At 38.5% G+C, this 18,675-nt stretch overlaps 1 protein-coding gene across 1 annotated transcript in view; it reads left to right on the forward strand.

Annotated features, from left to right (window-relative positions):
* RELN (reelin) overlaps window positions 1-18,675 on the forward strand; it is a gene marked incomplete at its 5' end in the record, with an annotated part of 495,436 nt that overhangs the window by 250,184 nt on the left and 226,577 nt on the right. Inside the window, 2 exons of the mRNA XM_080818970.1 lie at window positions 1,844-1,940; window positions 7,052-7,103. Coding sequence (XP_080675096.1) covers window positions 1,844-1,940; window positions 7,052-7,103 — 149 coding nt within the window. The remainder of the gene's footprint in view (window positions 1-1,843; window positions 1,941-7,051; window positions 7,104-18,675) is intronic.

The raw sequence follows: 18,675 nt of genomic DNA on the forward strand, positions 1-18,675 counted from the left end.
AGTCATTTCATAATGACCTGGAGACCAGTTAATCCTCATCTATCACTAAGTAAGAACCCCACTAGAATTTTTGTGCTCCTTCTGTAATTTTATCACAATCACATTCCTTGAAAACATTGATGTACAATTTAAAGGCAGAGAAACAATAATAAGTTCATGTAATGGGCTCTCTTTGTGGGGAGAACCCTAGTATACCAGTTCTGGATGAAAATGGTGGAAATCTGTGATAGTAATAATAATAATAACACATCATGTTAGCCATGTGCAGGTCCAATTCTAAGACCTCAAGCCTTAATAATAGTACGGTTTATGAAATTGTCTTTTATTCCTTCATTCAGCAGATATTTATGGAATACAACATGTCAGGCATAAAACAGTCATCTCTTTATCACCTTTATGAAGCTACTGTCATGTCTCTTCTAATGTCAAAGATTTTTTTTTAGAATTTTGCTCATAGTAATCAAGAGAAGATTTAGATCTCCTGCTAAGATTTGTGATGCCAGGAGTACTAACATTTTATATTTCATATCAGAAATTGTTCTGTTTATTCTAAAAAAAATTCAAAGTTTCTTGACATTATTGATCTGCTTATGGGAACACAGCTCAAAAAAATAATACCACTTAATCCATGCAATTCACACCTAGGAAATACTTACATTTATTTGCCTAGTTTTTACTTATTTACCGTCCTTCTTGGCTTTATGGGATACCTGGTACTTTTCATGCTTTTGTCTTCTTCTTCCTTGAATGGGAATTCCTACTCCCTCTTTCTCTGAATTAGCCAACAGTTGAAACACAGTGATCTCCAAAACAAAGGGCACTCTGCCCTTTCCACAATGTTTGGCACCTAGAATGTGAAAGTCTGAAAATATCCTTTCTGCATGAAATATAGCTCACATGTGGTTTGAGGTTCAGACAGAGGAAACATAGATTATCCTATCTACATGTTAGGTATATAATCATTGTAGTTTGAGATGTCACGATCCGGAGATGTTACTGTAAATATGCAAAGTCAAATCCAGAATTTTCATGCCTTCGATTTCTACTAAAAACATGAATAAGTGTATTTTTGAGATTCTGTCCTAAGATTGTATTGATCACTTCATTTTACAGTAATAAAAAAACAGCTAATTAAATCATTTGCAAGGTTAATGTATCAACTCACTATCCAAAATTTGCTTGATTTAGAATTCATATATATTTCATATTGATATGTAAATTAAATATAATCTGAGTCCATTATTTTTAGCATGGTGTATTTTATAGACATTCAGATTCATTTGAGGACAGTAATTTTAAACATTTATACTTATAACAACTCAAAAGAAAATTAAAATTGGTCAAACAGCTTTTGTTTTCAGAGATACAAGTTTTAGTTCATTATGTAAGTGTATATTACTTTGCTTATCATTAATATTTGCAAATATCCTTGTATTGGATATGGTATATATTAGACATAATTGCTAATGAAAACACCATCTGCCATTATTAAGTGCCAATAGGAGATTGGTTCTGTACTCGGTGTTTCATGCACTCCCTTGTTTAATCCTCATATGGCATTTCGGTTAGTATTATTATCCTCATCGTACAGGTGAGAAAACCAAAACTTTGGGAAATTAAGTAACTTGTCCACCGTTGCGAGTGACCAAAAGAACCAGGATTTAAGTTCAAGTCTTCTTGGTTTCATGTTTCACAAACATGTCACAATCCCAAAAAACTATAATCTTCCTCAGAATGTTTATTTGAACCAAATAACAGTAACTTCCATCTTTCCTTACCTGAGCAATAAACCACTTTGCGCAGCTTAATTCTCAGACTGGGGTTGCATTCTGTGTTCTCACAGGGTTGAATGTAACAACTGTGAGATTGGAGAACAATGTGGTGCAATTATGCATGGCAATGCTGTCACCTTCTGTGAGCCATATGGTCCAAGAGAATTGGTAAGTACATGCTATTTATGTACATTTTCCCAAATATACTGTCTTTATGGAGCTTTTTACCAACGGAAGGTTCTTTGACGCTCTTGTAAGTCATAGGAAATTGCAGCATCGTTTATATTATGAATCCTATTACAAATATCTCAAAATGGGGAGCAGTGATTCTATAGTTTATTTTCAAATGTAAAAGTAAAAAATCCATGGATACACGTGGTGCATCATTATGATTAGATGGCTTTTTAAAAATACAGGTATGACATACATGTAACATAGATGACACACATATATCTGTATATCATCTTTAAATAATTTATGGCTCCTAAATTCTTATATAAAGCTTTACTTTTCACCATCTTATATTCTCTTTGCAAGCCAAAAATGTTAGATGAGCAACTTTATCACATTATTTTAAAAGTTTGTATCCCACCCACAGAGGAAGTTCACTGAATTTTTTTTTAAAGAAGTGAAAGTGCACTGAATAAACTAGTTTTGAACAAATTTTGGTTTATGCCAGATTGTTGAGGAGCAGGTTACTTTCCTTTAATTGAGACTGATTAGACTTTGCCTGCCAAAGAGAAGTTCTTGGATTATATGTAAAATGAAACATGAGCATTCTAAATTAAAAGCCGTGAAACCACTGGCCATCAGCAGGCGGCTAATGAGCTTTTTGTTGTTGCTTGGTTCTGGCAGAAAGACTACATTTCACATTCTTAAAAAAGGATATAAAGGCAATTGTTATATTATACTCCTGGCTCAGTTGGTTTGCGAGACATGTTCTACTCACAGCGTCTCTTACGCTTTGCTTTTCTGATTTTCAGCTCGAGCTTTAGCTCTTTTTTTCCTTCCACCTCTTCCTTATCATGGGGCTTTTCGGTAACAGGTTGTTATTTTTCACCCCTACATCACACATTGCGTTTCAGATTCATTACCTTTAAAAGTGGCCAGAAGACGCTTCCACAATACGAAGGGGAGAAAAACTAGCTAGGCAATTAGAAGATTTAGTTATCAAAGTGAAAGTCAATTAATTTTTTTAACATGGTTCTTATTTTATGCTGCTTGAAACCCCTTTCATGGCAATGGATACATTTAATTTATTAAAGATAGGAGCTGCAGAACATTGATAAATTGAAGTTTTTAGCTGAAGTTAGAACACAAACAGAATTAATTGGATGCAAATTAAAATAATAGGTGCTCATAATTCAAGTCTCACAAGGTGTTCTAATATTCCTGCAGACAAATGTGACTCTGGTAGTGAAGTTCTTCTTGACAAAATAAATTTGCTAGTGCATTTTTAAATAATGTACCATGACTGAATTAATTATCTGTAAACCTTAAAACAAAATAAAATTTTACTGTAGTTAATTGAGCTTAGAATAAATGCTTTTCTTAGAATGTTCTCCCATTTGGTAATATTTCTGCAGATGCTTGGCAAGTTCTTTTCCGTTTCCACTGATAAATAAGATATAAACATATCTAAGAATATAATGCCAGAATTCATATTTCTACAGTTTCTAAAACTAAAAACTGAAGTATCTAGTTTATTTGACCCACGTATACTTTAATCCTGTTTTCACTCTTCTCTATTTATTTATTTATTTATTTATTCCTTATTTAGCCTTAGAGTTTATTATATACCCAATGGGCTAGTTTTGAATTATATTATATAATTAATGTGAGATTAGCCTTTCAAGTAAAAAAGAAAATACCCAAAATAATTTTCTTCATCCAAGGAAGAAAAAAAAAATACATAGATTTATATCCCCCTCATAAGTACTAAGGATTGTGCTGTGGATGTCAAGGGAATAGAGTGAAGGTAATTAATAAAGACAGGGATGACATCCACACTTTACACACTAGCAACTTCTAATTTTCAATAATTTTTATATGTGTTGGTGTCTCAGGAGCAAAAATACATATTGTACCCAACTTGTGTTTACAGAAGACAGATCAGCCAAATGAAAAGGAAGGAATCAGTTGTCAGTTAACATGCTATTGTGTTTACTAAAATTCAGATATTTTCTTGGCACTCAAGACTGAATACAGTCAAAACTGTTATGCATGAGAACGGATGAAAGGTATCAGCCCCCCAAACATCACTTTTTAACAAATTTGCCTTCTTTTTCATAAATTCAGTTCTTACTGAATTTGTGAAACAAAGGGCCGCAGGCAAAGAACGTTGATAGGCTGATGCGGTATCGTCTATAAAGCCAGCGAGAACTACTCCATTTTGTGAATTCAGTCACATGGCATTTTATTTCAATAAAAGCCAGAATCAGTGAGAGGTGGCATCTGTCGTCACATGGGCACACCAGGCATTGTGTCCCCACTGCTGCTGTGGCTGCAGCCCTCACACGTTTTATTTAACTCAGTGAGGTCTCCTCCATATTTCAGGTGGTGACACCCCAACTTTATTCATTTTGCTGGGCCAAAGTGAAGGTCATGAGGAATTCACTTACCCACTACTTTAAGAGAAAATGTGCTCTCTCAGAACATGAAACAGGTGGCTTATGTGACCCCCCCCTTTTTTTAAAGAAATTACTTTTTAAACTATTATATACTTGGAAATGCATTTTAGTTGCAAGGAGGGGTTTGGGCTAAAACAGCATCAACCCCCTCCAAAAAAATTTGCAGAGAAGGCATGCAGAATAAATAGCCTCAGCCTGTAGCGAATTCATATTCATTTTGTGATCCTACTAATTTTCTGTGACTTGGGGTCTATTTGATAACTTAAGACCGCTGAGATTTGATAGGAGAAAAGTTCTGTCAGACATTCATAGTCTCTGTATTATTTGTCAAAAGGCGTGTAAGAGGCCCTTTCCATTTTGAGAACGTCAGATGTAAAGAATAATTTTGCAAACTAAAATTACATATGTGAACTAAAGGATAAGAAATAATTTATAATCCCCAAATGTAAACCTAGGGTGAACAAATTTTATGGGCAATGCTTCCTGGTACTTTTTTCTCTTCAACTTTCCTATTCCTTGTAGCCAACATTTTTTACTAAAGAGCTAAAAGGGATTGGTAGTGAAATGAGACTTAACCATTCTATCAGTCCTTAGCTTCCCTGGTGGAGGGGAAAAAAAAATGTAGAATCAGTGACTAATATAGGTCCAGGGTCACTCACTCTCAGTTAGCACATGTAATTTGAAATTTGGCAATCTTCCAAGGAACTTACTGTTTGCTAGCAGCGGTCATGTCTGTGGGACCTCATTATGCAGGTGACACAGTGTCATTTATTACACCAGCAGGATAAGTATCTCAGACTCTCTAGTATATTTCATGTACCAGCCTTAGCAATAACCCACGGTGCTTGTAGCTTACAGAGGATACCATTGTTTCAAAGAACTTACATTCAGGAGTGTTTCATGATTCACCTGGGAATCTACTCAGTTAATATAAAATCAGAGGTGGAAAGAGCATTCATTCAAGTCATGTGAAAACTTTAAAAATTTTCATGTGCCTCTTTGGACTGTAAGATCAAATTATCCAAGTGGAAAAACCATGAGGACAAACAGTTGAATTTACAGTAAAAATTGTATGTGTGTGGGTGGGGGGGAGAACAGATTCCTTTTAAAGGAATCTTGAAAAGGAGCTAGTATCCTGGTTATTTAAAGAAAATTCTGTTGGCACATTTTTCTCTAATGACTCTGGTTGAGGGGAAGAGAGCAGGAAACAGAGCTCTGGTCATGGTGGGCCAGTTTTCTCTTAGCAGATAATCTGTGATAATGAGGAAATTAAATTAAATGGAGAATTTGCTCTGACACCCTGACATCAGTGTGTTTTGCTACAGTTAAAATCAGTTAGGACCTGATATATATACTGATAGTCTAATACTTTATAAACAGTCTCTCTTGCCCTCCCCTCTTTTACCTTTTCTGCTTTCTCATGGATTTTCAAGTCACAGGTTTAAAGCATACATTCAGTCATCTTCCCAAATGGTGGTGTAGAAATGCGAAGCACACGTCTGATCTTTGGAAACTCACATCTCAGCTGAATTCTGGCAAAACAATAGGCTCGTTCTCTCATTTTCCCACTAATTCCCACAGTGATTCATAAGCTGGGTCTCTCCTGACCCAACCACCGTCGTGAACTCCATCACAGGGGGGCCCGCAAAGTGCAGGGATAAGTCTAGGGATGATATTGTGATATATAAGAAGCGGAAGTAAGACAACTTACTGGTTTTGCCATGGCGAAAACACAGTTGTACTCTCTGATTTATAGGTGCGATCATGGGAGGCATTCCACTCATTAGCTTACAAGGGTCAGGAACCCAACAAGAGAGTCACTGAAAATGAGAACGGTAATTCTCATCTCGTGTGAGCTGGTATGGATAGAAGTCACTGCTCCAAAGAATAAATAAATAATTGTTTAAAATTTAAATGGATTTCAAATTAAATAAGGTACCATTCCTCTTTCAGAAGGGGGAAATTGTTTAAGCGTGCCTCTTCATGAGATTAAAGGACAGTAACAGAAATACATTGGGAGGATATTTCTAGGCTCATAATTTGATTACTTTTTTTGGAGAGGTAACAGTTTTATAGAGAAATAATCCACATATTCTACAAGCCATTCATTTTAATTATAGAATGCAAGGTTTTTTAATTCATTCACAAAATTAGGCAGACATTATTACAATCAATTTTAGAACATTTTATCATCCCCTAACAAAATCCTATACCCTTTAGCTGTTGTATTTCTATTTACTTTTCAAAATACTCTTATTCTCCTCATTTGCTCTTAATTTACCTCCCAGTTTTTGCTTGGGAGCCTTTTCATGGCCTTCGCTCTGGACTCTAGATCTGTTGGTGTAACTGGAGGAGAGGTTGAAGGGTGAGTGGAGGGGACTGGGTTAAGTGCCCTCCCAAGGTTACCTGGCAGATCACACTGAAAATGGTTTTTAACAGGACCTGAGAGTCAAAGCAGGAACTCACAGCTTATTCCCCACAGGGCACCATGAAATGTGTCTATGTTCAGACATACTGATGAAAATAAGCTAACCACTGGGTAAATATCACCTCTGTTTATGGCTCCTTTCTTTCTTCTCTTCAATCCCCTTTCCTCTTTCTCCTCCTATCTTTCTATCTTGTCTTATTTTGGTATATTCCTTTTTCTAGATTACCACAAGCCTTAATACAACAACAGCCTCTGTCCTCCAATTTTCCATTGGTAAGTATTTTTAGCAATTACAACAATTTAACTTGGAAGTGTTTGTTTTAATCATAGTGTGTCATCTGATTATAGTGCCAAATGCTTTTAGATTTAGAGATGAGTCCGTCTTAACGTTGCTATAAATAATTTAAAACATTTTTTAAATGAAATTAAAAATCGGAAATGCTGCTTTCTGTTCTCACTGCTCTCCAGCAGGGAGCGGTATTTAAGAATGATACAGATAATCCAAAACATTTAAAAGTGATTTACATATGGATTAAGAATGATTGGGATTGTACTGTTAGAGCAGAATCACCTGACAGGTGTTTTGCTCAGATTAAGACTGAAATCTGTTAAATTTCCTGCACCTTGGCTGGCTGGTAGTGAAAGAGATGTTGTCTGAGAGAAACCAATTAGGGCTTCATGGGGTTGTTTTTTGTGGGGTTTTTTTTTGGTTTTTGGTTTTTGGTTTTTGGTTTTTCCTCATATATATTGGTATATGAGGTTTTTTTATTAACATATTATGTGTTTTTTGGGCTTCGTGTTTGACATAAATAATCCATGTTTAATTCAGACGTGGATAATATTAAAATGACTGTATCTGGCAATATGTCTTTTAAGTGCTTTTATATTCCTACGCAAAGCATTCAGTAAAATAAAGTACCTTTGGGTCAAATATGTACCGCTTTGCTGTCTGTATTACCTTCTGTCCTCATCTCCAAAGGCATATATTAATAAATAACACGGACAAGTTTCCAATAGGAATGTTCTAGGTTAAGAAAGATACTGCCTTCTCGATGGGGGCTACTCTTATTGATATTGGTCCTGTAATAGGGAGACGTCCTCCTGGCCTCTGCCTGTGACATGAAGATGCTGGCAACCTGGCCTCGGAGACAGGGGACGGACAGCTTCCTTTAGTCCCCCACTCCCCACCCCTCACCCGCACCCCAGGGTCTTTCCCCACTTGTCTTTGGAGAACCTGCATTAGCAAAAGGACTGTTTCCCACAATAGCCTCTGACTCCTGATCACAAGGCAGTGTTCTCCTAGCCCGGAGCTCTCTGGGGTTGATTGTCCCCGAGAGAGAGGCGTTTTCTTAAAGCCAATTTGTTGTCACCTTCTCATCCGCATGCCTCACTGAAGCTTCTCATGTCGGTCTTATGTGAAACTGCCTGTTACAGTTTGGGTTGTTTTCTTCTCACATCGATAGCGGGACTACAACAATTTACACACTGTTCAGAAGTCCATCTGTGGTCATAAGGAAAGCGTTAGCAAAAACAAAATAATGAGTCTTTCTTAGGAGGGTTTTCTTTGATCTGCTAGCAAGTGTATCCTGAATGTTCTGAAACGAGCATGTAAGACTTATAATTGGAAACATGTGAAGTTCGTTTTTTGAAAGTTGTGGTGCTACAAAAACAATTCTTTTAAAAACTCTAGTTGGCCAGGCAAGTAACTTCAAGGTTCTTAACCAGAACCAATGTGTTTAAACTTATAATGCTATTAATATAAAAGAATATGCTGAAAAGCTTTTTCCTATTTATCTCTATTCCAAGTACTTTCTAAACTTTTTGTTAGGACAATGAACATTAATTTCAGATATTACCTCTAACCAATTAATGAGAATCCTCTTTAAAATACATGCTTCACGATTCTACTAGTATTTGATTTTTATTCAAGGTAGGTAGGAATTTTATTCTACCACCAATGAAATTATCCTACCTTAAACGGATTAAAAACCTCTATTTTTATAAATAATAAGGAGTATACTAAGGAATTGGCAGAGATTAACTTCCTCTCCTTTTACTATCACCCTACCAATGGGCTGGGAAGGGGATGGTCAGAGGATTCAGGATCTGGTACCCGAGATCCCAAAGCCTGAACAAGCACCATGACCACGGGCTGGGGACTAGACCCAAACATATGACTTAGTAAGAGCCCTTGACTTCACTGCAAACCAAGGACTGTTGTCTGTCCGGCCAGAGATCTGCTTGGATCATTTAAACCATGGATTTGAAGCCTAGGTTAGAAGACTAGAAGAGTAACAGAATCAGGATGTTGGAAGAGATCAATGCATGGATAGATGACAGATAGGTAAAAATATCTCAAGTTTGTAACTAAAAAAGTACTTAGAAATCTTTTTTGAGTGGCAGGTTTAGAATCAAAAGAGAAATTTTAACATGTCATTGGAAATGAAACAAAATATTTATTTTATTTTAATTTTTTAAAAACATTTTTAATTTAAATTCAATTAATGAACACATAATGGCTTACTGGTTTCAGAGGTACAGGCCTGTGATTCATCAGTCTTATATAATACCCAGTGCTCATTATGACACATGCCCTCCCCAATGGCCATCACCCTGTTACCCCATCCCCCCACTCCCCTCCCCTCCCCTCCCCTCCCCTCCAGCAACCCTGAGTTTGTTTCCTTTGATTAAGTCTCTTATGGTTTGTCTCCCTCTCTGGTTTCATCAGAAACAAAATATTTAATGAAGAATTATAAGTCTTTGCTTTGGACTTCACTGGGGAATTTGCTTACTGCATTTTGAGAATAAAGGTCTTGGGAACCAAGAAGGATTAGGGTGGCCAAGAAACAATGTAGTGACAAACCATTGGCTGTATGGTATATGGGGGTAAATGGTCAATACAGTAGTGTGGGCACAATTTTCAGAAATGGTTTTGTGTAGCTCATTATGAGTGCTTGGGCTAGCATCATTCTGCTTATATGGATGGTGTGGGGCTAGATGAGGGCACACACACAGATTCTAGAGATGTGGTAATCGTGTGATTTCATTCTGAGCTTTACAAGTCCTACGATAACCAAATACCAAAAAAGCAAATGCAGAGTCAAGTAGCAGCCATTGTGCTTATACTCAGTTCAAAAATTTATTGCATGTGTTATAGAAAAACACCGTATGTAGACAATCCAACATTTATATTTCTTCATGGATTGTGGGATTATCCAAATCTATACTCATGGTTCGATATGGTGAGTCAGATTTAGTGTCCCTCCTTGGAAATCCTTAAAGATGTTAAATGTTCATTGTTTAGTGTGATGATTCAGCTGTAATATGGGCCATTTTCTAGGGAATTCTGTCATTATTCATGGCTTTCATGGTGAATTATGTTCACAATTATGGACATAAAGCCACAATTGAATAAGTTATTGCCTTGATACTTTTATATTGCTCTTGTAAACATTTTCAGTTCCATCACAAGCATTATTCAAGTACCCCAGAGCTGTGTGTCCAGAAATGTCTTAAATTACTAAGCGTATCAAATAAGCTCTATCATGCCACCGTTTCATAGCAGTCCTCTCCCAGCCCTTTCTAAATAGATATACATACACACACACAGATGTTGGCACACACACACACGTAAATGTATACGTAAACATACAGGCTACCTTCACCAAATGAACTTGAAAATTAAAGCATCCTGGAAACACAGCTCGGCAACCTGAAATTTATCAAGTTGTCAATAGCTAAAGCATCTTGAGAAGTGTCCTAAAATGTTTGTAGATGAACTTCTCATTTTTCTGTTCCAGTGAAAGGTCTTCTATCCATTTCTGTGCTGAAGCATTGATCTGCAGCAGTCCTCACTTGCTTCATTCGAGTCACCTAGTGGAATTTATGCTCGTAGCCTTAGAGCCATTTACCCGTTTCCTCTAGATTTCCTCTGGGATAGGAAGAAAAATTTGAGATGATGTCCTTGCAAACCGTTATCTCACAGATGCCTCCAAACTCTGCTTTCTCCGGCAGGATGCTGGGTCCAAGGGAAGTGCTGATAATGCTTTGTACCATTCGTTGACTTCACAAGATTTCACTGAGTGTTTGCTGTGTCCCCAACATTTTCCTGAGCTAACTAACTATAGAAAGACAAAAAAGTGAGAAAACAGAGGGTTTTTTGCTGTGCTTAGCAGTTTGGTGGAAGGCTCTGTTAGGGAACTGCCAGAATGCTCTGAACAGAGATGGACGTGTGTACAGGTCCCCACGGAGGCAGGCAGGTCCTGCACAGTAGAACAGGTCAGGAAGGCTTCTTAGGAGAATCCCTGAAAGCCAACGACATGAGTCACTGGAAGGGACAAAGATTTTCCAGGTGAGGAGAGAGAGTGACACGAGCAAGATATAGGATGAGAATGTGAGCACCCTCCCGCCCTCCCGGAGCAGAAGGAGGAACCAGGGGGTGGCTGAGGTCAATGTCAGGTAAAACTGTGTCCATTTGATGAGTTCACCTGTATTGCCGGGGGTTTTAAACTTACTGAATAGTGAACAGAAGTCAGCTTGAGCAATAAAAAAGTATAATGAAATCAATTCTTAAGAAAGATCATTTGGACAGTTGTGTTCAGAGTGGACTTGTCTCTTCCTTGATAACAATCTGCGTTGACTCACTCAGTAAAATCTTGCCAAGTACTGTGCTTGCCCAGTTTAGCTTAGCTCTTTCCTCAGATTGATAGAATTCGGAGGCCGATTGGGGGTTAAAGGTAAAGCCTTTAAAAACATATGCCATCAAGAACAGAGTTTGGCTTGGGTGATAAATCTGTATTGTCCATCATGATATTCTCAACCCCTAGCCCAGGGACTCAAGATAAACAGATGCCCATAAATATTTCTTACCTGAATGACAAGGAACTATTACAGAGACAACTGTAATAGTGTGTAACTAAGTGCTGAATTGGTTTGATGCAGACATTTCATGCCAAAAGAGGATTTGGGCTTGATGACCCAAACACCTCAATCAATGGAAAGCTGACCCAGAAGGAAACATGAAACTACCAACGAACTATGCTTTTCGTGAACCTAGTGGACAGTAATATATGTCCATGTACTTTATCAGTTTGTTGTTAACGAACTAGTTAGAATCTATTACTCGTTTATACTTTATAGGAATAGAACCTCTTTTCTTTGGCTTTGCTTGTGAATATCTTAAAGATCTGGGGTTTTCTGTAGGCATTTTTTGGTACTGTCTTTTTTGTTTGTTTGTTTTTAACCATCTCAAGACAGGGGACAGTCACTGAATCACAAATGTTTTACTTTTACAGATTAAGATAATGAAAATGTCCTTCGGCTTGCTTTGTTCTCTTATACTATATGTGCTACAATCTATGAGATAAATGAGAGCTTCTCACTTTGTATGAGTGTATTTTGAAAAATAAAAGCTAGAAAATAAGGAAAGCTTAGAGGTACTATTATTGGTGAATTGGAAGATTGCCTTGTAGAAGAAAAGAGATCTGGCACTATTTTTTCTTAAATAGGTATAATGAATACAGGGCACCTGAGTGGCTCAGTGGGTTAAAGCCTTCGGCTCAGGTCATGATCCCACAAGCCCCGCACAAGCTCTCTGCTCAGCAGGAGGCCTGCTTCCTCCTCTCTCTCTCCCTGCCTCTCTGCCTACTTGTGATCTCTGTCAAATAAATAAATAAAAATTTTTTTAAGAAATGTTTTAAATAGGTATAATGAATAAAATGCTTCTTGTATGAGGTATTGTACTGCATTTAGCATAAGGGAAGAAGCTTTTCCCTCAAGCCTAATTCATAAACATCTTAATTACTCAGAAGTTGATCCAATAGAGAAAGTCTCTTTCTACTCTTAGAACAGCTAATTCAGAGGAAGGAGAAATTGAGCCCTCCATGTCTTGGTAGGAATTATTGCTCATTTCCTCTGTGAGCTTCCTGAGTTATGTTTCTAAATTAGATTCTCATTTTTTTCAGGAGTCACTCTCCTTGGTAAGTGAGTAAAACCTTGGGGAATTTGTTATGAAATAGTGAAAACCATTTCTAAAAACATAATCTCAAAGTACGAGATGAACAAAATCTCTGATGAACTCAAAACAAATATTAATAAAATACAGAAGTTTAGAAATATTTAATGGTGAAATTAGTTTAATACGTATGAATTTAAGGTTAAATAATGTGTTTATTTGAGTGTAAGATTCTTGGATATGAAAGATATTAAAATAAGATTCGTTTATGACTTGAGTTTTAGATCTTCCAAGATCCATATTAACACAAAGACTGAAATCTTTATATAGAGAACACTTCTGTCTTATCTAAATTCAGTAATTAAAGTTTAGAACTGATAACTCAGGTTATCCTGCTTCTTCATCCTAGACTTGATCTATTCCTTTTCTGGGAATGTCTTTTTTAAATGACCAGTTTAAATAAACTTTATTTTATATATTTCAAATCCACCTCATCCCAAATTCTTAAGTCCTGTTTTAAGCTATAAAAGGGAATATTCTCAAATATCGTAAAAGTCTTTTAAGCATGAGGTTCTGGCAGAGATTGTTGAGATTAGTTATAAGCGTTCTTGAATAATTAAAACTGATACCTAAATAATTATCATTATGTGAATTAAAATACAGTTTACAGTTCCTTTTAAAATATTTAATTCTTTGTCACTCTGCTTAATAGGGCTAAAAAATAAATATCATCAATTCATTCATAAATACGTTGTACTAAAATTTATCGAGGGCTGTTCTAGGAGAAGGGATATAAGCAGTAAACTATAGGGTGAGAAGGAACTGATCATTGCTCTAGACTAAATAGTCTCTCCTGTGAAAACTCAGCTCATTGCCCTAGCCTGGTATCTCTGATTCCCACTTCTCTATATTATCACACCTACTTCACTCTGCTTTGATTTATATCCATTTATACACAGTTCTGCACATCCACTTGCACCCTTTAAAGCTTAAATGTTTAAAGCCCTTGAGGGCTAAGTAGCATACAAGCATCCTTCTTGCTTTATAGAGCAGAATTTTGCACGCGGCTACAACTAAGGAACTGTGGGCTGTATTGGATCTCATTCATAGGTTGGGAAAGAGACTTAGTGATGTTCCACTCTGGTGCTCCAAACTCTACCTGCTCTTGACTGCTGAGGCAAGGGAGCATGCTGCATGAAATCCAGGGACAACATGAGAACCGGATCCAAGCGAGCAACTTTCATGTTCTTACCAGTCAAGTCAAACACCTCTTGATCAAGAATTCTTCTTTCAGGGAGATCTTTGGGACTTGTGCTGTATATAATGTGATGTGTTGGCATCCACTGTGGAGAAAGCCAAACCCAAGACACCGCCCACCCTGCAAGGACTTCATTTATCAAATAGATGGGGGGTGGGGAGGAAAAGTCCGTATGTGAGAAGAAGCCAAGAGGGGGTGCAGACTACAGAGGAGAGTCAGAGCACAGTGTGCTGGAAAATCGAGACGGAGGGAGGGCCAGAGGTAGGACTTCATCATGTGGGAGGGAGACTAGTCAGAGCAGGAGTCGTACGGCTCCAGAGGCAAAGCACTGCCATGAAGGTCAGAGAGAGGGAAGCCCACAGGAGGACAAGGCAGAGGCCATTCTAAGACCTGAAGATCAAGATCAAAGCCAGAACTGCAGCCAGGGTGGTAATGCTGAGTTTCCAGATTGCTGGGGGAGGGGAGGGGCAGTACTTAACACCTGCTGCCTAAGGTGGGGATCAGTCCTCCCAGAAAATGAGCCAGACATGACCCACTAGGGCTAGATTGTATGGCCTTGGCCCTAGGAAAAGGAGAGCTGCTTGGCAGGGAACCTGGCAAAGCCTGACACGTTTTGCATTTCTCTTCCTTATGTTTCTCCCAACATAGGATCCGATGAAAGCTCTAAACTGTGGGCTTGGGAGGAAATGTGCAAAGGGGTTGGACCTCCAATGGTAGTTGGAAATAGCATGGTTCCATAAATTGGGAGAGAATTGGTTCCTTTCTTCTTTATGATAGGAGTGGTGGTAAAGAGGAAAAAATATAAATATTTTGGAAGTGAGGGAATGGGGATAGGGCTGAAAGGGAGAAAGGTACAAAAGGGGAGGAGGACAGCTGTTCATTTTATATCCTGTGGTCATTGTCCATCTGTCAAAAACTGAAAGAAGTCACCTAATGAGGTTTGGGGATTTCAGCCAAGCAAGTGACTAAGGGGCAAAATATTAAGTACAATAAATCATGGACTGTCACATTTATTCAGAAAGAAAGGTTTGTAGATCCAGTAGCCTGTTTACTAATAAAGTCAGTCAAAACATAAATTATTGCCAGTAGCCTCGTTCTAATAAACAAATATAAGACGGAAGGTGAGGGCAAGTTGCTTTTAAAACCCGGCTCTTTTTTTATACCATAAGAGAGGTTTTTTGAGTTTAAAGGAAACCTGTTTTTAATGTAAGTACGGAATATTTTTGAGGAGATTTACCATTCTACTTTATGTGATCTCTCTTAATCCTTAATATCTGTCTGTAGTAGACGCTGGAAAAGGAAATTTCACTTCCATATAATGGTCCTTCTCACAGCACTGTCCTTGAAATACGCTTCTTCAGTTAAAAATGTGTTGAATTCCATCCCAAAGGATATTTTTTTGTGTGTGGACAAAACAGAGGTGTATAGACATAAACTCCAGATTTCCATATTCAAACAACCGATTACTTGATCTTTTGAGACAATCAAAGATTTTGGACATGTTGATTTCTCTAAACTGACCCCTTTCATTGATAAAATAATGATTTATCTTAACTTCAATCATCGTATTTTTACCAAAATTGAATTCATTTGCTCTTGACAGATCCAAGCGTTATTCGAGGATTTCCTCTCATGTGGAATGGACCTGTTCTTAATTAAAATCATATCTGGGGGCTCCTTTCAGTCACAATTCCCATCCCTGTCATTTGGGACCCAGAAGCCCCAGGATGCTTCCCGGGGCTGCCACAAAGCATTATCTGATACAGTAACCATTTTTTTTTCCTTCCCTGCCTCTTACCCACAAATCAGACTTGCGACCCCTTTGGCTACAGCCCCTGAGCTTCAGCAAGGCAGGAGCTGCTGTCTCTGTACAGACACAGACCAGGTGAATCAGGTCCGCGCTTTCTGAGAGCCTGAAGGTTGTGTAGACACAGACATGGGACAGCAGCCCACAGGCTGCCTCCAGGAAGTGTGGGACACTACTGGCTCACACTCCCTGCGAGCCTTTTCACACACATTTATTCCACCCGTGGTCTGAGAATTCATGGAGCAGTCCACGTGGGGCCAAATTCTCACCTTTGTGGGTAGATTTTTCTTCCCTTTTCCTTGAATTCTGCATTCCAATGTGCTCTGCGGGTAACTGTGTGCGGGAAGCCAAGAAGTAGCAAAAACAATTGGTTTCAAAGAGTCTAAGGCAAGAAGCTGGCTCACTGCTGGAGGATAAACATGATTACATTTTTTATGAAATTTACAAACTAATGGAACAAATGTACGTAGATATGCCACTGAAGAAAACATTATGCATAATACATAAATGCTAATAAAGGTGAGGTTTTTGTACTAGGAGAGGAATAAAACAAACATGAAAGCTAAGAAACATTAAACCAGTTATCCTGGAAATGAGAGCCTTTTATGCTTAAAAGTCGGAGTCATCATTTTAAGTACTGTTCATCAGGTAGTACTTTTATACTTATTATCAAGATGTCGCTCTACTTATAGGAGATTATTTTGATGCCATGGGCTAGTGCCCTTAGGATTTCTCTGGCAGGCTCAGTAACAAAGGAACTATAAACCTAAACGTAACATAATCATTGTTCTACATTACTGTTCTTTCTGGAAATTAACATGTGCCACTGCCTCCAGCAAAATATTTGAACAGAAGTTTGTAAAACTATAGAAATATTGATCACCTGCATAATAATGTTCTATGGTTCAGCCTATGGCAGAATTATTTTGAAGCAGATGCATTGCAGAGTAGCAAATAAGCCTTTACTGGGTTCCTTGATGCTTTTGGGTACAGCGAGGTTATTTTCTCCTCAGGGAGTAGTCCTGTCCTCAAAAATGATTCTTAGCAAGAACAGGGCGGATAACGGCCAGAACTGCCTGTTTTACCAATATCTCCACGTGCTTCCTCCCATTTCTCACAATGCAGAATGAGGCAAGTCCCTTTCTTGAATGCCCTGGCCTGCAGTAACTTGTCCTACCCCATGGGAGGGAGGGTGTCTCGCTTTCTAAAGCCTCCTCTGAAAGTTCCCCGTTCATCGCTCCTCTCTTTCCAACCCCCCAACCTCAAGTTAATGGTCCTGTCTTCCATTCCCCTCCCTTGGAAAGAAGAGAAGATGCGTTGCTCCTGTCGAGATTTACACTGGTCCTAGCTGGGAGTTCTAAGGAGCCAGACTGCATCCATTTCCTAACTTTATGATCTTTCTCTATCAAATGCTGCGGTTTACATGCAGCTTCCCGGAGCCCTGCTCGTCTCTGAGGTCTGAGTTTTGAGTGATGTCAGCAGCAGCACGTGGGCCGCAAGGACCCGCAGCAGGGTTCCGTCCAAGTAGTCCTCAAGGGTTCAGTATTTATGGGCCCCCGCTATACTCTCCAGAGACGTGATTTCTGGCCGTGCTTTTCCCCCTCCATAAATTCCACGAGATCAATTCTCGCCTTCTTCCATGGCTCTGTGCGACATTTTAAAAGGCAGCTTTGTTTTTCAGGCAGGGCTTTGAGGAAAGAGACAAGGGCCTCCCGAGAGGACAGTAGCTCTTTTCTTATTGTTTCTGTTCTGATTTACTTTGAAAAGTCCGGGGCTTTCTGGAGAAGGGCATAACCAAATAAAAATAAAATGACCTGGGCGTTGGGAGACTAAAACCGTATGATTTATCTTTCTACCATAAGAGTAAAAGGAAATAGAGCTCCTGGAGATACACTCACTGTCCCTGATCTGTAATTCCATATTACCAAAAAAAAAAAAAAAAAAAAAAACCTCGGGGAAAAAACACCATAAGCCTATTAAAAAAAAAAAAAAATACATGATGGCAAAGCCTAACGTGACCTGGATTCATCTGTCAGCAAATCCTGACTTGAAATAATTTAAAGCTATTCATAATCTTCATTTCTACATATTACTTATGAGATCTTCATGCATTTCACTGCAGAAATACTAATGTGATTGCCGAGCGTTGCCCTAGACTTTGCTGGGGTTGCTGCGGAACTTGTGGTTCTGTGCACCACATTGCCTTTGTGAAATGCATACATTAATTATATAAGTAATTTGGATCCTGAAATTCGTCTTACCGCAAGGGATGATGGGCATGCACGGCTATGAGTCTGAGGAAGGAAATAAGTCTTAAATTCTTAACAGAAGAAATTAACAATATTTCTGGGGTTTTTTTTTAAGTGGCCTTGGTTTTATACCAAATTAAGCAATTTTTAAGTTTGTTTTGATGGCTTCACCACCCAGGAGAGGTGGGGAGAGAGGGGAAAGCTCCTTTGTGAGTTTGGGAATCTTCCTCTCTCTAGGAGGTATTTGTAATCACCATACACGTGTATTGTGCTTAATGGGTTAGTGTGCAGGGTACAGGTTTTCCAAGTGCTTCCTCGGGGCTTTGTGTACTGGTACATAATTGTTACCCGCTCGTGTGTTCGTGTCTTCCTGGCTTATAAACTCTGACAGCGCTGGGAGGTCTTCTCAGTCAGCACCGCACAGAGCGCTCCGGGTAAGCAAGGCCCAGAAGGTTCTCTGGGACTTCTGCTGAGCCCCCGAGGTTCAAGAAGGTCAACGTACATTGCATTCAGGTTCAGCTTTGGCAGAGGCCAAAAGAGAGTGGCCTGGGTCTAGGGTCAGAAAACAATTATTTAAA

This window comes from Martes martes, assembly GCF_963455335.1.
Source record: "Martes martes genome assembly, chromosome: 11".
NCBI lineage: Eukaryota > Metazoa > Chordata > Mammalia > Carnivora > Mustelidae > Martes > Martes martes.